General features: G+C 51.8%; 7 protein-coding genes across 7 annotated transcripts; 6 read left to right on the plus strand and 1 right to left on the minus strand.

Annotated features, from left to right (window-relative positions):
- Window positions 1–3,347: 3,347 nt before the first annotated feature.
- BKCO1_4800063 (uncharacterized protein) lies at window positions 3,348–7,782 on the plus strand (the record flags this gene model as incomplete). Its single annotated transcript, XM_020276505.1, has 4 exons — window positions 3,348–3,555; window positions 3,611–5,422; window positions 5,475–5,933; window positions 6,014–7,782. 4 exons carry the CDS (start codon window positions 3,348–3,350, stop codon window positions 7,780–7,782), a joined length of 4,248 nt encoding a protein of 1,415 aa, XP_020127730.1.
- Window positions 7,783–7,928: 146 nt separating this feature from the next.
- BKCO1_4800064 (cytochrome p450) lies at window positions 7,929–9,671 on the minus strand (the record flags this gene model as incomplete). Its single annotated transcript, XM_020276506.1, has 6 exons — window positions 7,929–8,082; window positions 8,147–8,310; window positions 8,377–8,493; window positions 8,553–8,837; window positions 8,894–9,435; window positions 9,485–9,671. 6 exons carry the CDS (start codon window positions 9,669–9,671, stop codon window positions 7,929–7,931), a joined length of 1,449 nt encoding a protein of 482 aa, XP_020127733.1.
- Window positions 9,672–12,088: 2,417 nt separating this feature from the next.
- On the plus strand, window positions 12,089–13,970 carry BKCO1_4800065 (aryl-alcohol dehydrogenase; the record flags this gene model as incomplete). The annotated part of the gene is made up of 2 exons (XM_020276507.1): window positions 12,089–12,301; window positions 12,354–13,970. 2 exons carry the CDS (start codon window positions 12,089–12,091, stop codon window positions 13,968–13,970), a joined length of 1,830 nt encoding a protein of 609 aa, XP_020127732.1.
- Window positions 13,971–14,136: 166 nt separating this feature from the next.
- BKCO1_4800066 (f-box domain protein) lies at window positions 14,137–16,064 on the plus strand (the record flags this gene model as incomplete). The annotated part of the gene is made up of 6 exons (XM_020276508.1): window positions 14,137–14,898; window positions 14,959–15,060; window positions 15,132–15,561; window positions 15,615–15,706; window positions 15,776–15,922; window positions 16,014–16,064. The coding sequence occupies 6 exons, from the start codon at window positions 14,137–14,139 to the stop codon at window positions 16,062–16,064; spliced, it is 1,584 nt and encodes a 527-aa protein (XP_020127735.1).
- Window positions 16,065–17,176: 1,112 nt separating this feature from the next.
- On the plus strand, window positions 17,177–19,238 carry BKCO1_4800067 (glycoside hydrolase family 32 protein; the record flags this gene model as incomplete). The annotated part of the gene is made up of 2 exons (XM_020276509.1): window positions 17,177–17,345; window positions 17,410–19,238. 2 exons carry the CDS (start codon window positions 17,177–17,179, stop codon window positions 19,236–19,238), a joined length of 1,998 nt encoding a protein of 665 aa, XP_020127734.1.
- A 1,183-nt stretch (window positions 19,239–20,421) lies between these two features.
- On the plus strand, window positions 20,422–20,948 carry BKCO1_4800068 (secreted protein nis1 protein; the record flags this gene model as incomplete). Its single annotated transcript, XM_020276510.1, has 2 exons — window positions 20,422–20,668; window positions 20,731–20,948. The coding sequence occupies 2 exons, from the start codon at window positions 20,422–20,424 to the stop codon at window positions 20,946–20,948; spliced, it is 465 nt and encodes a 154-aa protein (XP_020127681.1).
- A 784-nt stretch (window positions 20,949–21,732) lies between these two features.
- Window positions 21,733–22,926, plus strand: BKCO1_4800069 (metalloprotease; the record flags this gene model as incomplete). Its single annotated transcript, XM_020276511.1, has 7 exons — window positions 21,733–21,818; window positions 21,870–21,981; window positions 22,035–22,192; window positions 22,243–22,338; window positions 22,390–22,546; window positions 22,605–22,767; window positions 22,820–22,926. 7 exons carry the CDS (start codon window positions 21,733–21,735, stop codon window positions 22,924–22,926), a joined length of 879 nt encoding a protein of 292 aa, XP_020127680.1.
- Window positions 22,927–24,714: the final 1,788 nt, after the last annotated feature.

The raw sequence follows: 24,714 nt of genomic DNA on the forward strand, positions 1-24,714 counted from the left end.
TTAGCCGATACTATATTAATAATATAAAGCTATACGTAGCTAGAGAGGAGTAAATCTACTATAAATAGTAGAAGAAGATAGCGAAGAAAGATCTAGAGTACGTAAAAGAGTAGGCTAAGATTAAAGAGATTTAAATAGTAAAGTACGTTAGCTAGTAAGTAGCTTAGATAGAGAAGAATAGATTAAATTATAGAGAAGAAAAATAATAAAATAGCGAACTAAACGAGAGCGAGTAAAGAAAGAAAGAGACTATAAGATAACTAAGTAGATAATAGAATTTCTTTCGAGAATTATTAATAACCTATATTAATAATTAAATTACGGGGGGATAGAAGATAAGCTAAGACGTTTTAGCGTTCTTTAAGATTCGAAATATAATATTATCCGTAATAAAGAAGTTATTTAGAATTAGTAAGAAGTAGCTTTAAAAGAAGATAATAAGATAGATAGACTAATATTATATATAGAGCTTAGAGAGCGTCTAGACCTTAAGATAGATTTAAAGACTATATAAATATCGATAGTATTAGACGGAATAGAGTTATTTTATTAGTATAAGGTTATAGAATAGGGTTATTAGACGTAGAATTTAATCGAAAGAAAAGAAGCTTCTAGTTAAACGATACTACTTTATTACTAATACCGCTTTATTATCGATACCGCTTTATTATCGATACTACTTTACTATTACTCTACTAAGGCTTTACTATTACCGTACTAGCTTTCTTATCTAGTATAATAGTATCCGCTACCGAAGATTAGACTTACGATACTATCGTTAAGTAGAAGCTATCGCCGATTATTCTCGATAATATTCTAGCGTTAGAAACGATAAAGGGCGGGCGTTAGAATCTCTACCGTTTAAACGATAATTATTAAAGTTTATAGTCTCGTAGCCCGAAGAATTAAGAGTAACTATAGTCGATTAAGTCTAACGTCTAAGATATCTTATTAGAAGGCCCGCTTATTAGCTCTACTAGCTAGTATCTAAAAATAGAATAATCTAGTACGGGCGATATTATATCTCTACTAAGTTAGTTTAAGTAACTTTACCTATTAGAAATCCTACGGGAGATCTAAGAGAATAAAGATAAAGAACGACTCTAGTTTCTAGAAGATACTCTATACGTAGAGATCTCGTTAATAAAGAAGTAAAGAGAAGAACTACGACTCTTACGACTACTATTTATATAATAATTCTTCTACCGAAATATTATTAGAAAGAAGATACTATTTAATTAAAAGAAACGCGAGCTCGAGGAGTTCTAGACTAGCTAGAATAAAATAAGATAATATAGAGTTACTAATAATCTTTTAATAGCTAAAGAATTAGATAAACGAGATACCGAAGCTATTAAGACTAAAATAGACGATATTAGCCGAATAGCGATAAGTAGACTATTAGTTAAGTTAAAGAATTCTTAAAGATAAGACGAAGAGAAGTTAAATAACGAATCTAATATCTCTAACGATAATCTAGAACTATAACTAACGTAATTTAGGACTATTAAGCTAGATAAGAAGAAGTTTTAAATTAAAGTCGACTAATAAGGCCGGCCTCTAAATAAACTAAAGATAGATTATTACGAGAAGCTCTAGCTAAAGAAAGAGGCTTCTTTAAAATACGTTTTAGATATAGTCTAGAAACTTAAAAGAATAATAGATAACTACGTTAAAATCGATTCGAAGATAAGTAAACTAAAGTAAACTTAATCGTTTATAAAGTTAAAGATCTTTAACTACGCTTCTAAGTTAGGCGGAAATTATAGATACGACGAAAGAGAGCTATATTTACTATTTTAGTATTATTTTATAACTAAAGGCGATATTCGCGATAGTAGCGAACTTAGAATATTTAGCTTTTAAGCGTTAGAGATTAACTCTAACTTATAGAACTTTCTTAATAACGTAGAACGAAAGAAGGCGGATAACTATAAAAGCGATTTCTCTTTCTTTAAGACCGACGGTTTATTCCGGACTAAAGCGACTAGACTAGTAAACTAAAAGCGTAGTCGAACGGAACGACTTAAGAAAACGCCGAGTCTTAAGAACGTAATAAAGAATATATATAGTAACTATAATCTATTTAAGTTAAACTAGCTACCGGTTAAGATAGAATTATTATATATTATATATTACTAAACGGTTATACCCGAGTATCTCGGTATAAGTCGGCTAGGCCTATAATAGAAAAAGCTTATTAGATTAGTATTAGCTATACTAGAACGAGAAGCGTAGCTTATAAAAGCCGTAGATTAATAATATAAGATTTAAGTATAAAAGAATAAGAAGATAACGAAAGAAGTTAATTTCTATAAATAATCGTTTAACTTTATAATCGCGTAATATAACGCGTTACTAGATTAGACTCTAGAGTACTACGAGAAAGTATCGTTAAAGTTCTTTAAGATTATCGACTAGAACTTATAAAAAGCTCGAGATAGATATACTACGATATAAGTAAGAAAGAAAGCTCTTAGCGGATTCTCTAATTATTAAATTCTAGATTACTTCGTATTAACGACTACGGGTGATATTAACGACTACGAATTTCTAAGCGACGACTATAAGTAAAGTTAAGATTAAGATAACGAAATTAGTACTAATAATATCGTAGAACCGAACTTAAAGAGATAATATAAAAAGCTAGCCGTTCTACGCCTTATATACGATAACCCGATAGAAGAAATAGATATTAACTAGTTCTCCGGCGTCGAGAAGATTAACGACTATTAAAATCTAGATTACGATAAATACTAAGACGATAGATAGCCTTTAAAAGTAATATTAATTACGGACGATATTAATAAATTACCTTTAACTAAATAAAGGGGACGAATATAGATAGATAGACTAAATTAAATAAGAGTAAATAAGAGATAGATAATAGAGTTTACGGTAGTTTTTTATAATTAGAGTATAGAGTTTTTAAAAGTGTTTACTTTCTCTTAGGCGTTAGTTAAAATATAAGGGAATTCTTAATATAGGTTATATAGTAAGAGACCTATAATAGGCGTTTAGTATACGGCTATTAAGCCCTCTATTTAAAGAACTTAAGAATTATAGGGGGATAAACTATCGGGCCGATATTTAGCCGGATCGCTACCTGGCTTCTGCGCTCGTAGCTAGCACTTCTAGATAGAATACTACACCCCTCCGACTTACGTTATTAATACGATGATCTTTATTATCTCTTACACACCCCCTCTTTACCACCTCAAGGGTCTCAGCCTCGTGCTCGTAGCACACAACACGATGCCAATAATTTAGGGTCCTTTATCTGTCTTCTACTTAAGCCATCTAAAGGACCTAAGTCCGTTAGCTCGCTGCTTGTCCGACCGCAAAGAATGTCACCGCCAAACAATATGGCGTCTCCGAGCGAACACGACTCTGAAAGACACACAGAGGTGCAGCCACTCGCTACCGAAGCAGATGACCATCCAGAAGTGTCACCCCTTCTCCTAAATCCTCAATCTTCCTCTGGCGCTTTTGGTTCGAACGAATTGTCTTCTGGTGATAATGGTGTTCGTGTGGAGCAACGTTCACTATCTGACGGTAAGTGCCGGAATAGATTTGGTATATTATCAACCGTGTCATTGACGATATCTAGAGCCAGAAGATCAGGAAAATGCATTCTCAACGGAGGCTGCATCTTCTGCGTCTGTTCTTCATGGCAGATGGTTCCCTTATACACTGGAATGGCCATTTCTTAGCCTTTTGGCCCTTTTCACCTGCGGATTGACGCTCACAGTCATCGGATTGTACTGGTACTCCGCTACCCATTACGGTTTAGGCAACGACAACGACACCGCCCTTCTCTTTTTTGCATGGAGGTTTGCCCCATCGCTCATCGCTGTCATTTACGTCCAGATGACAGCAATGGTACTCGACGACGTCAAGAGGACCGAACCTTTTGCACGGATGGCAAGACCAAATGGTGGACTGGGCTCTTGGACAATCCTTCAAAGCTCCGGAGCCTGGTGGAATGCCCTGGCTGACGGGATATCCAAGAAGAAGAACGCCAACCACCGAAGCTGGATTCTCATTGCTTCCGCTCTCATCAACATCTTAGGTTTCCTCGTGATCTCTCCTCTTTCACCCTCTCTACTGGAACCTACCAGCATCACTATAGTGGAGCACACGGACTTTACAGCACTCGCACCAAACTCTACATTGCCATTGAGTACTGACAGGGAGACATATCTGCGCATCCTCGGCAACATCCTTCAGAACGTATCAACCTCAGCCTGGATATCGGAAGACTTTACATTCTTTCCAATATGGCCTTCAGATCTCGTCGATGCCCCACTCGGTCCTTCCTTATCTTCAACGCCGGAGGAATGGCACGCCGAAACTCTCGTTATGAACACAGAGCTTGATTGCAAACCAATGGTTTTGAAGCATACTCAGATGACGAATGAGAGCTCTGTCAACGACTTAAACGAGACGCAGTGGGCCTTGGGAGCTCTGGCCTTGTTGACTTCGGATGATGGATGCGATTTGACCATCAAGATGGATGAACGTTACGCGGTTATCGGAGCTGCATTTTGGTCTGCGATTCACGACCTACCATCGTGGGCAATAGGAAATTACTCGGCAGAATGCGGGGAGAGAGAGTTCGTTGGCGCCATGACTTCGTTGGCGCACTACAACAACGGACCTCTGGAGCTCACGCCTGACTTCACCATCTCTGCACAAGTATGCGCAGCCAACTACTACATGGCCAAGATTCAAGTCAAAGCCCTTTCTACGGGAACCGAGTCTGAGATCAGCTTCGATGAGAGCACGTATTACGGCCATCGTAGACCGATTCCAGCGGGGACCTTGAACGTCGAAGCGGCCCAAGAAATAGCCCTTTCTTCAAACTGGTCACGATACATGCCATACCACATGCCATACATCGCATCACCCGAAGCACCCGTAATTGATGGCTTGGTACTGAATCTAGCGGCACTGTATGATTTCGACGTGGGAGAAATGGCTAGAAACAGCGATCTAGTCACGCCAGCAAGAGGAATCAAGCAGCGGATTTTTGGAGAGGTTGTACAGCGTTCTCTTCTTCATCAGGAGCAATCAAGCCAGATCTCCGTCAAAGGCTTGGTCAAGAGGGTCGAGCGCAGGATAGTCGTGGTCTCCGGTATTGCCATCATGGTTGTGACAGTTCTTCTGATATCACTGGCTCTATTGCTGGTCGTCTGGGTATCTTCGAGACCCTGCCGTCGGCCTCTTCACCTAAACGCGGATCCTGGAAAGGCTACAACGCTCTGTTCATTGATTGCAGATCAGCCACATGTCCGACAAACTTTCTCTGGGGTCGATCGGTACTCCAACAACGGTATGTATGGGGCCATCCGCAAGAACCGGTACCATACCTCATTTCAAGCCCTGCATGAAACACCCGGCCGTAATGGGCCTGTAGTCGGTAAGTGACGATCTCTGTATCATATAGGTAGATTACTAAAGCCTTCCTACAGAAGATGCTGCCTCGAAGGACCCAAAGCCTTCTCGGTCAATGTCATTACCAGCAGCTCTACGACTGCGAACGTTGTGTGGTTTGATGATGGCTCTGGTAGTGGTTCTGGTCACTCTCTCGGTACTCTACAGCTTTGCGGAGCGCTCAAGTCTTCATCAAGCTTTCTTTACTTATGAGGCAAGCATAACGTTACTCAGCCGAAAGAAGGCTCCCGTGGCACCGACATCGATCATCCCGACATTTGTAGCTGTCGGAATAGGGCTTTGGTGGGGTTCCATGGACGCAACATTTCGGAGATTGCAGCCTTTTCTTTCAACTGCCAACGAGCCCACGCCAGCATCTCATGGAGTCGCCCTGTCATACCAGTCATCTTATTGGGTTGCAGCCGCCATCAAAGCAGCTTCAAACCGCCATTGGTTTTTATGTTTCATCACCCTCGGCACCACGTTATCTCAGATATGTGAGCTTTCTGTTCCCTACTCAATCTGCTTTGCAAAGCAGTAGTCCCGAACCCCAAGCAGGCAGCTAACGTCTCACAAGTTACCATCTCAATGTCGGCATTGTTCCAACGCAGCCAAGCCATCCAGACTACCGCCTCGATATTGGAGCGAGACCTTGAGATACGGGACATACCCTTAGTCTACAAAATGTTTTCCCAACAGGCATGGAATAGCGACTTGACGCCTATCTCGGTTCTTGCTAATATCTACACACATCTGACAACAAATTGGCTCTACAGCGCCACCCTTCAATTAACACTAGGTGCACGTCAGCCACCGTGGAGCCGTGATGGCTGGAGCTTTGTTCCGCTCGTCACAGACCATCTAGCCGGTTTCAGCGCTACAACAGGTTCGGGAGCCTCATTCTTCCAGCCTGTGGTCAACGTCACGGTTCAAACTCCCGCGATTCGAGCCAGGCTCGAATGCAATCAGTACGGGGGACTAGATAACTATTCCTCATGGCTAACGCAATGGGACATGACCAACTCTTCTGTATGGAATCAGAGCACCATTCCAAAAGACATAGTCACTGGGTACGAGCTCGGAGCGGGCGCAGACAAGACAGCTTTCTTCAACACGTCATTCTTCACGAACCCATCCAAGGTCCAGTGCTATTCCAACGAAACAGGATATCCCTCGGGAAACTTGGCCTTTGGATACTGGTCCTCGGACGACGGCGTCGAAGCTGATCCGTACGACCACATGAACATTTCAATCAAGTGGATATACGGGCATGGAGTTGCGGGGTGTCGGATGAACGACGAAGAACCATCCTACGCATACGGCATGCCCACCCGCAACCGCCTCATCTTCACCGACGTTCCCGCGATAGCAGCCGTCTGCTGCGCCCCCATCATAGAGACGGCCGAGGCCAAGGTGAGGGTGAACAGCGGCACAGGGGAAGTGCAGTTCTTCTCCATCTTGAGCGAACCGAAAGTCAACAATGAAGCCTGGAGCGACGAAGACAAGTACTGGGACGTCAACCCTGCCACATACGGCGACGGCAGTAACGAAGTCAACACAACAACAAGTTTCGGCTTCCTCTTCCAACACTCCCTCCTCGGCGCCGCCAACGTTAATGGCCTCGACCCGGGAGATGAAGCACCCTTCGAATACGAAGACCTCAGCGACCAGTCCTTCAACTACCGCGACCCCAACCGCGGTCTCAACCTCGACTTCATGACCTACTCCATGTACACCGAGTCGGGCCAAGCCGACCCCCGCGCCCTCACCAACGCCACCACCCTCGAGCACTACGCGCAGCGCACCTTCGCGACCTTCTTCCAGCACTTCGTCAGCAGCAACCTCTCCCTCACCACCGGCGGCTACGCCTACCAAGCCGTCAACGCCACGCTGCCCTCCGACCTGGGTGCCGCGAGCGACGGCGACGCACTGAACCTCTCGGTGCCGCACTCGCGGACCAATCGGCGTGCCGAGGCCTTCGTCGCGGCACCCGTTGAGGTGCTTGAGATGAACCCCGTCGCCGTGTGGCTTAGCATCGGGGTGCTCGTGTGGTTGATCGTGACGACGGGCGTTGTGGGCGCGATGCAGCGGAAGTATCTGAGGAATCTGGAGAGCGATGTCGAGTGCGTTGCGGACGTGCTTGCGCTGGTTGCCGGGAGTGAGAGGTTGTTGGCTTGGGTGAGCGAGAAGGGGGCGGAGGGGCAGGAAGGGGGCAAAGAGGGCGTGGTGACGAAGTTGGGGTGGTTTGAGGACGGACGAGGGGGAAGGCGGTGGGGGATCGAGGTGGTTGAGGGGCCTGTGCGGTCGGATGGAGCTGAGGTGGGGGCGATGCGAGACGTGGAGTAGTTACGGGGTGGTGTGATTTGCGGACCAAATTGCTGAGAAACAACTGTATTTGCGTATGGAGTTTTCCTATGCCAATCCGACTGCTTTTTGAATTCGGTGTAGTATCTGCATGCACCTCCTCCGCCTGGACGCGAAATCCTTTCATCTCAAACACGGTTATGCTTGAATGACACTTTGACTTCCCCCTCGTCAAGTACTGTCGCAAAGACGTCACGTGGCGTCACAGTCTTCGTTACAAGTTCCATGTCAAATTTGCGGAAGACGTGAGCGAACATGGCAAGCAGTTCGGCTTCGGCGAGGCTGGCCACACATATCAGCAACTGACAAGCATTGTGCATACATGGCTGGGTAGGGGAGTGCATACTTGATACCAATACATTGCCTCGATCCCTTCGAAAAAGTGACCAGATAGTTGGCCAGGTGCTTCGCGTCGTCTGTGAGCCAGCGTTCTGGCCGGAACTCGCGAGCGTCCGGGCCCCAAACACTCTCGTCGTAGTGAACAGAGTATGCAGAGCACCCGATAATAGCCTGGCTTTGATCAGTATCGTCAAGGGACAAGGGGGGCTGGGGGAGTCTGGGAGATTGTCAACGTACACCAGGAGGGATGACTTGTCCATCGATGACCATAGGAGGGCCATCGGCGGGAACCACGCGTGGAAGACGCCCTGATACTGGCATGGATACACGGAGGGACTCTTTCATGCATGCCACCTGTGCACCGCCAGTCAGTAAGTCGCATGCAGATATTCCAAGGAAATGCTCTCTCATACCAGGTACGGAAGGTTCTCGAGGTCGCCGAGAGAAGGCATCTGATCTGGGTCTACGATATGTTCCCGCAACTCCTTCTCGAGCTTTTCTCTGGCCTCGGGCGCGTTCAGGATGTGGAATGTGCCGACGGAGAGCGTGTAAGCCGTCGTGTCGGAACCGGCAATGAGGACGGACATGGCTTCGGAGATTTTTTCCAAATCCGAGTACTGGTCCAGCATGTCGAACATGACAGGATACGAGACTTTTGTCGTGCGTTCCTTCACCAGCTGCAGACACATTGCCGCGTGCTATTTACAGGATCAGTACGGCCCGGGATGAGAAGCAAGCTTCACTTTCAGCCCACCTTGAACATTTTGACGACGTTTCGGGCTCTTTTGTCCAGAACCATGATGGCCCAGAATGGGAGGTTTGGCAGGATGTCTCTCTTGAGCGGGTTGTTGTAGATTTGTTTCTGAACGCCGAGGGCGGCGTCGAAGATGCGCAGGTAGTCGGCCTTGAAGTTTTCGGGGGCCTCGTTTGTCAAGTCCAGAGTTATTCCGAAGGAATAGGCGCTGATGATGTCTACGGTCAGGCAGCGGTACGCGTCGACGATGTTGATGGGTCCAGTGCCAAGGCGCTCGGATATCTTTTGCGAGATGCAGGATATCCTCTCAAGAACCAAAGGGTAAATGCCGGCGATGGTTCGCTTGGAGAACAGCGGGTTCATCAACTTTCTCTTTTCCCTGTGCTTCGCGATTTCCATCTGGCCGAAGAGAGAGCCGGGAGCGAGAAAGCCGGCGTAGAAGACATCGTACTTTGGCGGGGAGTGGTAGTTGTAGATTTTCTTGTACCACTCGGCGCCAGCAACGTGAAGCTCGTTGGGTGAGATTCGGATGACGCTGCTGTCTGACTCGGGTTAGCATGGATTCCTTGCATCGGATGCCGGCATATATACTGTACTGCTCGTGCCAGCGCTCGAAATCGGCCTCCGGAAAGCCCTTGCGATACAGCCACCAGAGCGTAAGAGAAGAAAGAGCCGCTAGAGGCGGGCCTGGAAATCTTGCCAGCGGATGGAAGAACCTCCGATATATTGCCAAAGTGACAAGGTAAAAAATAGGCAAAGTAAAGAGCAGTCGGAACATCTCGTCGGTGGCTTGAGCAATGTCTGTAACGGGTTTACGCAGTGGCGCAAGTCGAAAGGAACATTTAAGGTGGGAACAAGTGTCTAAGCTAATGGAGCCTCGGGCATATCCAAACTCGAAACGTCCGATTGGTGCATGCTGCGAGGTCGTCTGAGCTTAAATGCGAGCCTATAGTGCGCTTGATCGGACGCTTATCGCCGAGCATGGCTCGCATACAACGCTGGCGCCAAGGGTTGTTTCAAGCACGGCCGTGTCATGGATACCGAATCCATCATGGTAAAATGTCGATCCACATGCACCCCGCTCCCGAAAATGTCCGGAAATATCCGACCTCCGAGCAAAGATCTGAACGATACTCCTCGCCTCGTTTTCGCCCTGCTTGCTCAGTGTAGAGATTTGGGATGGTTAAATTGCAAGCCGTTCGTAACAAACGCTGGGCTGCAGAAGCACTTCCAACATGGGTGTGGATTTTCACACGAGATCTACGCGTAGATCCATGGAACAAGAACTACCACCCATCTGGGTCACAAAAGATCAGCAGTAGTAGACAGGCAGACGGCAATCATTTTGAAAGCTGACCAATGGATATCCCAGTCACACCACAATCCGTCGGTTGCGGATTCGCTTAATGCATGGCAGAATACCGTTCTATCAAACGAGTGTTTTCTTGTCGAGTTTCTCATAAGTCGGAAGGGAGTTCAGTGGAGCGCGGGCAGACTAACGGGTATGGAAGCCTCACGCCCCACAGTTCGGTCAGGCAGACGTGCAACCTTACGCCAGATGTCCAAATCAAATGAAAACCAGCATCAACACATGCTTAGCATCAAAGAGCTTTAAAGTATTCCTGCGGATCTTTCGGTAAGAACAAGACTTAGTTTATATATTCCTTACCTGAAGGACCATCTATATCCATCCTGTTTTGTGGAACTGTGATCAACTCTGGTTATAGATCCTTCTCGGCCTTGTCGCGGTCGCACAATGTCCAGCGAATTGCGAAGCGCTGGGTGCACACACCGTGATTGGTGCTTACCACCAAGAAGGACACTTCACGTGGATGGTGGCTAGGGCTTTTCGTTGGCCTCATCATCTCAACAATTGTCCTTGTCAGCACTGTTGACCATCGGTGATTGCACACATGGTGATAGACTTGGCTCATGCACGGGACATGCGGTCTGGCATTCGACTCTGTCACCCGGACCGGAGGGGAATCGGGCAGGACTGCTTGACTTCGAGCTGGGCAAGTACGCTCAACTTGTCTACGTAGAAGTTGCGAATGCCGTCGCCCCGGGTGAGCCTACCGGCATACCACCCCTCGGTAACCTCGACTTCGACAACGCTCTCGCCCTCCTAAAAGAATTTGGTCACGTCATAGACCTGTTGTAGCTTGTCTAACCTGGCGTCACCTGCATATCACCTACCCGGCGGCCGTTGATGTGGGGCTCGTACACGCCAAGAATCGTGCTCTAGAGTCTTATAGGAGAAACTAGCGCTAAGCTTAAGATGAATGAATTTTCGAAAAGCAAGGGGCTGATGGCGTTTGTCTTTGGGTTGCTCGATGGACGAGGTGATGAAGTTGGCAGTCCAGTCGAGGCTGGAGCGCCGTAGCAGGTCCGCCTCCACCACTTGCCAACAACACCATCAGCCGTCTAAAAAGAAAAGCCTTATGAAACGCAGGACGCGGTGGTCTCCGGAAGGCCAATTTTGCGCTCGGTATCGGCGGGCCCCACACGGCTGCATCGATATGGGGCTGACAGGTGAGGCTTGATCCACTTGGACCCTTCGGGGTTGCGCGAGAACTCACGTCCCAACATAAGCAAGATAACGACATCGAAACGATATGGTGTTCGGAGAACTGGCTTGTGAAAGTGTACTGTGGTCGTAGAGTCGAGTCAGGCTGCCAATATGGCCCCCACCTATAAACCCCGGCCAGAAGGCTCGATCAACATTGGTGGGTTGGACGAGTCAAGATAGGTGGGGCAAAGGATTGCCTGCGCCACATCTGCTATTGACAGACAGAATCATGCAGACTTTTGCTTTCGCCAGTCTGCGCCAAACACGGCTTCGGTTGTCAGGTGTGCATGCGTCGAATTCATTATATGAGATGACTTGCAAGCGTATGACTTTGTAAAAAGAAGTCCCGCGTCTTTTGTCATCTGGATAAAAGGATGGGGTGGTGTTTCTTTAAGGTCTAGTCGGCCGCGCAAGCACGCTCTTGGTCCCCTGCTGCATATCCCAGCGAGGGCTCCGCAATATCCCCTAGCGGGCATTCTGGACCCCGATTAGCTACTGCTACCTTGGGAAATAGCCCGATAGGGCATGCATTGTGAGGAAGGACTGCGTATAAAAAGAATTTCACCTAGTAGGAAGCGTGTCTTTCTCTTCACTCGTCGCATTCAAGTCTTTTCACAGATTCAAACATGTCTTCTACAACTTACGACTATGTCATTGTCGGTGGAGGGACTGCAGGTCTCGTCCTCGCCGCGCGGCTGAGTGAGGATCCCTCCAAGCTTGTCGCCGTGATTGAAGCAGGAGCGAACCGCAAGGGTGATCCGAGGATCGATATTCCTGGATTGGTCATGTCCCTCTACGAGGACAAGGACTACGATTGGTCCTTTCTCACGGAGCCTCAGGTACGGGTGACTCGGAGAAGGGGAAGACAGCAGCACCACTGATATCTGGCAGGAGGCATTGAATGGGAGGCAGATTGCGTGTCCTCGCGGCCGTGTCCTCGGTGGATCGTCCGCCCTGAACTTGTCCGCTATTCTCTACCCGAGCAAGGCCGACTTTGACGACTGGGCGGCACTGAACAACGACCAAGGCTGGAACGCCGAGGCCATGGCGCCGTACTTCCGCAAGTTCCACACCTTCCGGCCCGCGTCCGAGGCCACCAAGAAGCGGATGCTGGTCGACTACATGGACGAATCCCGCTATGGCACCGACGGTCCTTTGAACGTGACGATCCCCGAAGGATACAGCCCGCTCGATGAGGCGTGGGTCAATGCTTTCAACGAGCTCGGCTTCCATGCCAAGACAGACCAGGCCAACGGCAAGATGATCGGCTGCTTCACCAGCCCCGTCTCCATCCACCCAGACACAAAGACCCGGGAGTACTCTGCTTCTTCGTACTACACAGAGGAAGTGCAGAGCCGCCCGAACCTCCACGTGCTGACGGAAGCGGTGGTGGAGAAGATCGAGTGGGCGGATGGCGCCGGCCCTGATCTCAGCGCCAGTGGCGTGCATGTGCTGCAGGGCGAAGAAAAGCGCAGATTCGTCGGGGTCCGATCAGGCGGCGAGGTCATCCTCTCTGCAGGCACCATCAAGAGCCCCCAAATCCTCGAGCTGTCGGGCGTCGGCAACGAGCAGCTGTTGGAGAAGCACAAGATCGAAGTGAAGATTTCCCTCCCGGGCGTCGGCGAGAACCTCCAAGACCACGTCGTGGCGACGAGCAGCTACGAAATCGCCGACAACCAGATGTCGGGCGACAACCTCCAGCACACGCCCGGCCTCATGGACGCCGTGATGCAGATGTACGCCGAGTCCCGCACCGGCCCCATGACGGGCATCATGCTCGGAGCCGCACACCTCCCGCCCGTCGACAAAGACGGCGTCCTCAGCAAAGAGGCGCTGGCTTCCCTCGTCTCCGACGCCGCCATCAACGCCTACCCCGACTTCCCGGGCAAGCAGGCTCAGTTCTCGCTCCTCCGCGCGCGCCTCGAAGCCGGCGAGCCGTCGTGCCAGTTCCTCTTCATCCCCAAGCAGATCAACCACGAGAGGCAGGAGAACACGATGCAGTACCTCTTCGGCGGGGCCGAGGCGGAGAACTACGTGTCGGCAGTCGCGCTGCTCAACCACCCCTTCTCGCGCGGCACGGTGCACATCACGTCGGCGGACCCGACGGCGGCGCCCGCCATCGACCCGCGCTACCTCACGCACCCGCTCGACCTCGAGCTGCAGGCCCGCCACCTGCAGTACTTCGAGAAGCTCGTCTCGACCAGCGCGTTCAAGGCGGTGCTGAAGGAGGGCGGCAAGCGTCTGCCCCCGGCCGACTCGGCCGACTTGGACACGGCGAGGCAGATTGCGAGGGACCGCGCCTTTACGTGCTTCCATCCGGCGGGCACATGCGCCATGATGCCGCGCGCGCAGGGTGGTGTGGTCGACAGCCGGCTGCGGGTGCACGGCACGCGCAATGTCAGGGTGGTGGATGCGAGCATCTTCCCGCTCGAGCCGCTGGGGAACATCCAGGCCAGCGTGTATGCGGTGGCGGAGAAGGCGGCCGATCTGATCAAGCGGAATGGGTAACTGGGGGGAAATGCCGCGTGCTGCCCGGGAGACGGACTACGTAGTACATGGTGTTGCCGAACAACACACATGTGGGACAGCCTAGGCTACAGTGCGACCAGAAACAGACAAGAGCCTACATAACACCATCCCAATCTACTCCTTCTCCCTCGCTACACACTCGACGATGAGCGATCCAGGGGAATGCTACTATGCCATTTGCGGCTCCGGGTTCCGGCGCGCCCGCTTCGCTCATGATGACAACGACGGCTACAACCCGGCCAGTCTCAGCGAGTCCGATGTCGAGTGGATGGAGAATTTCGATGTCGTTGGCTTTAACCCGGATGCGAACGGCATCTCCAAGGTCGAGCTTCACAACGTCATGCAGGACCCGCAGCTGATGACGGAGGACGTCGACTACCGCAAGCTGTTCCTGTGGCTGGACCACGCGACCACACCGAAGCACTGGATGGATGGGCCCTTCCTCGCGGTCGCGAACCGCCGCCGAATCTGGGGTGTCTGCGAGCAGCTGGCCGACACCTACCATGCTCGGCTGGCGAGAAAGGTCCTCGCCGACGAGCCCGAGGGCATGGCGGAGCTGATCTTGGAGCACGCCGACAATCCGCAGATACCTCTGGTCGTGTGGCCGCCGCCGTCCAAGGACGTGGAGTTTGTCTCGGTGCAGTGGGTGCGGTCGCTCGACGAGCTCACCGAAGGCTCCGCCGCCGAGTTGCACGCCTTCTTCGGTCCAGACGGCTCCATGGTCGGATTGGCCATGGAACTTGGCGGGGGGCCCATGAGGGTATTCGGCCAGGACGACGGCGTCGAGGGGGTGCGGAGGGAGATGGTGGAGATCGAAGACCCGGCTGACATCTTGGGGCTGATCCTGCATATCCCCCATGCCGTCGTTGGGCTGGAAGACGCGGAAACTTCCATCAAGGGAGTCACGGTCAGTCGCTGCTTCCTTCTTCCATTTTCCCAAACCAATGTCTACTCACACAGTACTCAGGTCCAACACAGACTGCAAGACTGGCACCTCGGCTCCACCCGCGACCCTTCCTTCAACCTCCGCCCCCTGCTCCTCGACCAAGGCAAAACAATCGTCGGCCTGGTGGGCCAAACAACAGTCAGACCCCTTTCCCATCCCACCATCCCATCCGCTAACCCCAGCCCTCCCCCCAGAGCACTCGCATCATCCGTCTGGGCCTCCTCCAATGCACCCGCCCCCCTAGCGACGACTTCGCCCTCCTCAACACCACCACCGATGCCTCGCACAACAACAACCCCACCCCCATCCAGCACCGCCTCCTCTGGCGCACCACCAACACCAACCCCCCGGGCCCCATCTGGACCATCCCCCACCTCCGCCTCATCCGCCTCCACGACGCCGGTGCCGTCGCTTTTCTCCCGGAAAACGACATGCTCGCGTGCGAACCCCTCCTGTGGGCCCGAACCGCCGACGACATCAAGTCCGTCACCCGCCTCTCCGTAACCCTCGCCATCGCCGGCACCGTCGACGACCGCCCGCTCTGCCAGTATTGCAACAGGGAGCATGGCTACTACATGCTGTGCGGCGCGGCGGCGCGGCGGCGCGGCGGCGCGACGGCGTCGAGTGTGTGGTCGGCGTTTCTTCTCCCCGCTGAGACCAGGAGGGCGACGCCAAAGGTACGGTGGTGGATTTCGATGTCGATGGCGCCGGGGGCGAGGTCGTGGACAGCGTCGAGATGGCGTGGGGCGGGTATGCGAGGGCAGTCAAGGTGAGTTTTGTGCAATTGTTTCGGCTTTTGTTCTTGGTGTAAGCGAGTGGCTGACGAGTTCGGGTGTAGCTGCACACTAATAGAGACCGCGAAGTCGTTTGGGGGGACGGAAATGCGTGTGACTGGGTGACGCTGACAGCGCCGCCGGGGCAGACGATTGTTGGGTTGGTGTTTGTGTTTGGGAATATTGGCGGTGGTGATGTGACGGGTATTGAGGTGAGTTTGACCATTTTTTCTCCCCCTCAGATCCGTGGTCAGACTGGTATACAATGTGTACGGGATCGACAAGGCGGCTGACCGGCTGTAGAAATATGCTGCCATGACCTATGCTGGAATCTTGGCGTTGCCGTTGGAATAGTTGTGGTGGCTACCTTGCTTTCAGCATACTGGCGACGGATCATGCTTTGGGTACCTGGTGCATGTTAAACTTCCTGGGATCGTAAGCGAATACTGGGCTGGGGGCTTGACGTGAGCAATGACTTCTGAGATCAAACGTCCCAGTATCGAATAGTCCTGTTGAAGCTAGTGTGACGATTCGTATGATTTACGTTTACTTCACTCACTTCGGCGAAAGTCGTTTTCTCACCGTCTGCTTTATTATAAAAGCAGGCCTTCCCCTTTACCTTCTTTCCCTCCTTATCGAAGACTTCTTGTCAACAGAATGCAGCCAATTGTCAAAACACTATCGATTCGCAACACCCGTTGAGTCGTCATGGAGTTGAGGATAGAGAACCGTGAGCCATCCATTCCATGCTCTCACTGACGAAGTTTCGTTGGACAGGGCGGTCATATACTGCTCCGACAATGGTAACATGACCAGGCCGTTCTAAAAACCATCTGCGGAGCTCCTGAAGGTGTTGATGAATACTCCGTCGGGGTCAAATACTCGGAGAAACTACTTGCGTGTCTCCGAATATACTCCTTCTTCTCCCCTGCCGATCACCTCCACTGTTGATGACGTGACACGGTGGATGGCACGTATTTAGTGCGTTAAGAGATCCGAGTTCGGCCAAGGCGAGCCTTCCTTCATAACGGAAGATGCTCCTCGGCGGCCTGAAAGTGATGCTGGCATTGGAAATGGACATGTCTTTTCACGAGAGCTTAAGCAAATAACAGCTCACTAACAGCGGCTCCAGGTGCATGGCGTCCGGATCCCATGTGCGGCTCCGATGGCTAGCTTCCTCAAACTGCCGGCAGGCATCCTGGCCGCCAGATGCTTGGTCTTGCCCCACTTGGTAAGACTGGTAGATTAAACTAGATGTTGATGGGCACGCCAAGCCGTACCAACACCTGGTCAAGCCGACAGCTTGGTCATCGTGGTGCCAGCGACACCGGGAGGAAGGTTGCTGCCTGACAGCCCTTTTCTACCCCCGTCCCACAGCCTACGAATATAAAGGCGCAACAGGATGACCGTATCAACACCCGAGGAGCTGGTAACACCAAGGGCAAGCTACTGCAAGAACGGAAAAGATGCACCTTGCAGCGTTGCCAAGCGCTGTTGCACTTCTGGTTTCGGCCTCGCAGGCTCTGGTGATTCCGGATGATCAGCACATCCCGCCGTCTCTGGATCTGGGGACCCTTGCCAACAACTCCCTCTTTACTCGATGGCGGCCGACATACCATGTCGCCGCTCCCGCCGGTCACATGAATGGCGAGTCATCCTTCTTCCAAAACACATCACTGACCGATCACGCTGACGCCAGTTCCAGATCCCTGCGGCCCCATGTACGATCCGCTCCGGGACACGTACCACATCTTCTACCAAGCCTTCCCGCAGCACGTCAACTTTGGCAACACGACCTGGGGCCACGCCACCTCGCGTGACCTCATCATCTGGCAGGACGTCGGCGGGTGGCAGAACCGCTCCTTCGTCGCCATCGAGCCCGGTCCGTCTTTCAGCTACGACTGGCTCGGCGCCTTCTCAGGCGGCGCATACCCAGGCAGTCTGTTCGGCGAGGCAGACGGCAACCTGACCGTCTTCTACACCGGCTCGCTCTCGAGCCCGGACTTCTGGCGTAAGCCGTACAAGCCCAACTCGGAGACGCAGAACGCGGCGACGTCCAGCGACGGGGGGCGGACGTGGCAGAAGTGGCAAGGCAACCCTATCCTGAACGGCGCGCCCGGCGGCTGGAACGTCACAGGCATGCGCGACCCCATCCCCGCACGCATCCCGGAGCTCGCCCGCGTTCTGGGCGACGACGAGGACACGTTCTACATCACCATCGGCTCCGGCATCCGCGGCGTCGGTCCCCGTGCCCCGCTGTGGAAGGCCCCCAAGCACGACCTCACTGATTGGTCGTTCCAGGGCTCGCTGTTCGAGGTCCCCGTCAACTACACGTGGGGCCCGGACGGCAACCGCACGGGGAGCTTTGGCGGCAACTTCGAGATGGCGACCTTCTACCCGCTCGTCGAGAAGGCCGAGTTTGGCGGAGACGGCGAGACGCTGCATTGGGTCTACACGTTTGGCGCCGAGGGCTTCGAGAGTTTTGGCCATGACCTTACGCACTGGTCGCTGTTTGCGCTGGGCGACGTCACGAGAAGGGATAATGGGTCGGCAGCGTTCAGCATCAGGGCGGCGGGGCCGGGCGATTGGGGGAACGGGTACGCGGTCAACACGTTTTGGGACAGCAAGAACGAGAGGAGGGTGGCGTGGGGCTGGTCGGACGAGGACTTCAATGGCTATGGCGTCAGCCAGAACGGCTACCAGGGCTCGCTGCTGCTGCCCCGCGAGCTATACGTCCGTAAGGTGAAGGGCGTCGTCGCGCCGGCTGCCGGCGCCCCCAACCAGAGCGCCGAGATCTGGGAGCGCGAGCACGGCAGGCCGACGTACACGGTCACCACCCTGGCCCAGCGGCCCCTACCCGACGTCGTCGCCGGCATCCAGCAGCAGCACGCCGGAACTCGCGTCGGAGACATCCAGGTCACCGGCGAGCACCGCATCCCCGCCCTCAACAGCTCGACCTACCACCTCCGCGCCACCCTCGACCTCGCCGCATCGCCATCGCCCCTTGACGCGGACCCTACCGCCGCGCAGTTCGGCTTCAAACTCCGCGCCGCTCCTGCCGACGAAGAGTTCACCTCCCTGCTCTACACCCCCGCCAACAACACCCTCGTCCTCAACCGCGCCCGCTCTTCCCTCATCACGAACTTCACCCACTCCAGCTTCAACGCCTACCTCGAGCCCTTCCTGTTCCCCGCGTTCGACAACGAGACGGCCGACCCAGTCCCCGAGCCCCTCACCTTCGACATCTTCGTCGACGCCTCCCTCCTCGAGGTCTTCGTCAACGACCGCGTCGCCCTGTCCACCAGGGTCTATCCCTCGCGCGCGGATGCCCTGCAGGCCGCGCTCGTGGCGACCGAAGGCAGTGCGGCGTTTAGGGATGTGACTTACTGGGACACCATGACGCATGTGTGGCCGCGCCGTCCCACGAATTCGAGCGGTGAGCTACACACCGACCCGTGGTATGAAACGCATGTCACCATGGAGAACGAGTGGGTGGAGGTTGGGACGCAGGTTTATGACGGGTACTGATTGGGGAGAACTGGGGTGGGAAGAGAGGAGTTGTAATGGTTTAAATGGAGATGGAATTGTTTTTGAGGGGTTGGGCTGATGGAAAATCGGACGGGTCGGGAGTTTTGGCGGCCCGATGAGTTGAGTTTGCATTGTTGTTTACGGATCAACTTGACTGTTGTTCGTGGGAGGTACCGGCTTATATCTACCAGTCGCCGACTCACGGAATACCAAGGCATTGTAGTCTTTGGGCAAAAACTAACCGGGGTGGTCGCGGCAGGGCGTGTGCCCAGGAACATGATGATCGAAATGATAAAACGGTCAATCAGATCTATCTTAACTTTCCGGTTCCACAATGTCGTATAACGTAGAAATGTAAGTTTGGACGATCTAGAGTGGATAGTTGCAGATTGAGCCTGTTCATTCTATATCAAATATCAAGCCGAATTCCTCATTGCATTCGGCCTTCTTCACTCACAATTGCCGCTGCCGACGCCACTGATAGTAATGGAGGATGTTTTCGAAATCGGAAAATTCCTCTTTCTCACGAGAGTTTGTGCGTACGAGTCGAAGGGACGGACTATACGTTCAAAAGTACGCTTGACTTACGTACGGACATCTTTTTAGAGATTGCAATCTGGACACCAGAGCGTGAGTATTTGTGTCGATTTCACGATGTGCTTGAGTGCGTCGATTTCCATTGCAGATGCAAGGCCCGCAATGCTTCGGTAGGTGTAGATGCCACTACTCGCGACATACTGCGGTGTACTCGAGCCGACTCGAATATAGTTGATGGATCGGAGAGATAATACTTTCTTCAGCAGACGTGGAAACCGTAGCCGTAGTCTGTCTGCTACAAGGCGGCCACCCGGCGAACCCTACCAAACACGAAGATCGTCCCGAGGCCCAAGCTTGGGCTTCTGGACCTTACACAGGCGTTTACATCTGAAACAAGAGGGTTGACCATAGCGTGCGCGATAAAGTGCAGTGTCGGTGTGGGATGCAGAGTTGTTGAATTCGTACTCTTAGCACCCTGTGGAACCGGCAACCTTGCGCAAAGGCACGATTCATGCGTGATCTTTACCCCTTTCAAGCCTGCCCGCCTCAACCAGCATACGCGATTTATAAAAAAGGCACCTGACACCTCCGTACTTTTGCAGGAATCAAGCTGTAAAGCCGGCCCCAATCCACTCATTCACTCAACATGCTTTTCCGAAACACCATCCTCGCCGGCGTCGTGTCGCTCGCCTCCCTTGCTTCGGCCGGCATCGTCAGCTTCACCGTCCCCAAGACCGTCGTCCCCGGCGCCAAGTTCACCGCCACCCTCGTCGAGAACAACGCCACCAAGAGCAAGGACATCTCCGTCGCGTTCGGCATCGCTTCCGGCGACTTCGTCGAGCCCTGGGGCCTCGGCACCGACCTGTTAGGCAAGTCCATCCTGACCAACACCGGTACGTTGTTCCCACAATCTGCCCCGGGTTTTTTCTGTTGCTGACGCCCGACGGATGCAAAGATGTCACCCCGTCTCCAGAGTCCGTCGACGTCGAGCTCACCGTCCCATCGTACTATGAGGACGGCGAGGCGACCGTCGTGGCTATCGTCAGCGCCCTGTCTGGCGCTAGGCTCTACCCCATCTCTACGCTGTACAATGCTACCGTCATCGTTGGCAAGGAACCCAGCACCGAGACTGTCAAGAGCGGCGACGGCCTCGTCATTCAGCACCAATATTAATGGGTCATGTTTGGAGGATTAAATATACACGTTTCCATGTTTGACGTTGTTGTGTAGTTTTGCTGTAGTGAAACCGCGATGTGCGGGATGCTGACAGCTGGTTTTCGATTACTATCACGAACGGAGAAACGCAGCCAGCACTTGACACGATTACGATATGTTCCACGGCCGTTCTACGTCGGTGGCATATTGCGGCGCTCCGGCCCCAGAGCGCCACCAAGATTAACGAAGAAAGCCACAAAACGTGCGTCCAGATCCAGCTGGTTGAAGGTTGCGGGTAGCTATTTGTGTAAATTTGCCACAGGATCTATTCTTAGCCACAAAACTTGCGGGGTTCAGCGACAAGGTGCCACGTGCTTGGTGCCGTCGGGCATCATGACGCATGCCAAGTAAGTAGTTCGGAAGACACGGGCAGCCAGCAAATACCTACGAATAATAATAGGAGGGAGCTAAACAACAAGGTGAGGGCCAAAACCTTTTTCCCTAACCCATTCCGTTGGACCAGATACTTGGGTGCGCATAGGCGCAGCAGTGAATGCCAACACAGCTTGTGTCTCTTTCCTAATGATGTTCACGAGTCCTCCGCGATGATGCCGGAGCGACTTACCGCATCATCACACCTCGTATCGGATACGGGATGGGGGTCTGTGCAAAAGTCACCAACGCCAACTGGCGAAGACCCCTTTCCTCCAACATAACTCTAGAAGTTCGAAGCTCCCGGTTGGCCTTGAAGGTTCAGCCGCACAGAATTCCTCTCTCCCTTTAAGCTACGCCCGAGCCCACCATGGTCCGTATCATCGACACGTCAATTGCGCTTGCGGCCTTCGCGTCGTGTGCAGCCGCCTCTGTCACTGGTCAACCGCAGTCAGGGTATGTGGATAATTTACATGTGTGAATGACCTTCTCTCATCAACTATCCAGACCATGCGGAACACTGGCCAACGTCGTCAAGAGGAATGCTCCCCGTGATGCCGGCGATATCAAAGTGCGTCAGGCAGCCAGCAACGGAACGAACTCAACTGCCACATTGGATGTAGGCTACTGCCCGAAACGCGTGAAGAGGTCCATAGCCGCTGACACCAGAAGCTCTACTACCATGTCATGCTTGCCGAGGGCAATCACACGACGGATTTCATCACAGATGAGCTCTTGAAACATCAAACGACGGTGCTGAACGAAGGCTTCGTGCCAATGGGCTACCAGTTCCGACTGGCAGAGACAACGTGGTCGAACAACGCCAGCTGGTCAGCAGAAGGTTCTTACTTTCGCCGGATGGCCGCTTACGCAAATGCAGGTTCTACAACGCAACGCAGCAGTCTCGGCAGGAAACCGACATGAAGACGGCGCTCCGCAAAGGCGACAAGGCGGCACTGAACGTGTACATCGTCGGGTAAGCCTGGATCTCGCCCCACGGCGCACACGTGCATTAACACACGCAAAGTCTCTGGGACGCCAGCATCTCCGCATGGTCCACCGTCCCACTCGAACTCGACTTCAACATCCCCGCCGATGGAGTCGTCCTCCACAACTCGGTCCTCCCCGGCGGCAGCAACACCGTCTGGACCCTCGGCAAGACCCTCATCCACGAAGTTGGCCATGTAAGTCACACGCGCTGTGCAGCAAGCCGAGAACGGCTTTTTTGCTGACATGTCGCAGTGGGTCGGCTTGTACCACACCTTCGATGGTAACTGCGTGTACAATGACGACTACGTCGATGACACTCCGCTCGAGGCCACCCCGGCGCAGTCGTGGGATGCGCTTGGTGGGTGTCCCGTGGGACGCGATTCCTGTCCTGATGCTCCGGGATTGGATCCCATCCGTGAGTCGCCAAGTACTTCTGTTTGTTGTGGGCTGAAGCTGACTGCGGGTAGATAACTACATGGACTATACGAGTGATGAATGCAGGTACGAGTTTACGCCTGGGCAGATTGCGTACGCGCACAACGAGATGAAGACGCATAGAGGCGTGGTTGTGTAATTTAATCCACAGAATTGCATTATTCATCCGTCCGCACACGGTTCAGACATGATTACTTTGCTGTTTCAGATCGGGGTTATTTCCTTGTATTACATTTGCTCTGAGCTCTACGTACGGTAGCACTTTTTACTGGCTTCCTCTTCTGTGTAATAATCAAATTGCCGATCGAACTGCAAGAAGCTGGACCGAATCTGTCCTTGTCTAGACGTTTCCGCAAGCAAAACAATCCGGCCGTAGACACTAAGACAGCATCTCTCTACATGCTCGCATCTTCTTCCTTTTTTTCGAAATCGAAAGGGTTGCAGAGGGGTGTTGTTTATTTTCTTGCTCGAATAATGCCCATAGGTACTTATTGATGATTACTGAACAGCTTTGAATCCTGCAACCCCGCATTATTATCATTCGCCCCTCACCCCAACGACCACTACTGGGCATAGATTAGTGATCCCTATCTACTTACTACAGTACTAGCCGCCATCACCATGCGTTTGCAAGGATGCGATTGCGGCTCTCCGCAGGCCACCGACCCGCCATTTCGGACCCCAAGCGCCCTGATATATAAGACGCAAGATGCTGACAAGCTTGATTATTTCCACGCCGCTGAGTCACAAAGACTAGGATTATATATTCATATAGACGGCTGTACAGACTAAGCCAGTCTAGTTAGTATAAAGTGTGCCTCCGCAACAGCAATAGAATCCGCATCCAGCCCACCACCTCTGAACCGGCAAACACGCTCGACACGCATCCAGGCATCCATAAAATAGCATCCACCACCCACTACGGGCGATCCTTACACGATATATCGTGTAAAATACACGATATTTCGTAGTTTACGTCGTTTTACACAATATATCGCGTATTTTACACGAAAATGTGTGAATAGGGTTAGGTATTTTTAGCGAGAATGTTAATATCGCGTAAAATACACGATATATCGTATACACGATATATCGTGTAAAATATACGATATTTTAGCACTATATTATCACGTTTATTACTTTATTAGAGAAACTCGTGAAATTAGGTATTAAAGCAGCAAAACCCTAGCCCTTTTCCCAAACACCTATAAATATAAGCTAAACTACCTAATACCTCCGTAGAATCTTATCTATAAGCTCTTAAAGCCTAATATTACTCGCCGTTAACGCCTCGATTAAAGCCGTCTAACCATTAATAAGCGCCTTTTACTTATCCACCTTCTAAACTAGAGTATCGAACTCAGCTCTAGAAACCGCCGACCCCTACTCTCTACTATCTCCTTAACTAGGCACCTTGCAGATGCTTTTTTTAACGCGATAATAGGCGCAAGCGCCTAAAGTTAAGGGATTTTAACCGGGAGCGAAGGTCTTATACTTCTACTCTTTAGTCTAGTACGCTATGCAAGGCGGATCTTACTTAATACCCTACTTAGTCTCTATAATAAGGCCAGCGTACGCGTACGCCCTTATATAGTCCTTATTAACCTTCTTGTCCGACCTTAACCGCTTATCCCACTCATCCTACGAATAATACCAAAAATTCCGCTTATTGCGAGTTGTTGGACGACGAAGATCTAAGGTAGGCGTAGGCTAAGGCTGCGGCTATAGAATAGTACGACGGCGAAGCGCGGGCGACGGCGAGCGTAAAGGTATATTAAATATATCGCCGGAGGAAGCCATACTATTTTATTATTAGTAAGGTAAGGTGAGGTGAGGTAAGGTTAGACTTATAAAGAGGTAGTTAAAGTAGCGCCGCGGCGAGTTACGCTACTAACGTTTATATTACTAAAAGCCGTATTCGGCCTAC

The sequence above is a fragment of the Diplodia corticola genome (genome assembly GCF_001883845.1).
Source record: "Diplodia corticola strain CBS 112549 chromosome Unknown scaffold48, whole genome shotgun sequence".
In the NCBI taxonomy this organism is placed as follows: Eukaryota; Fungi; Ascomycota; class Dothideomycetes; order Botryosphaeriales; family Botryosphaeriaceae; genus Diplodia; species Diplodia corticola.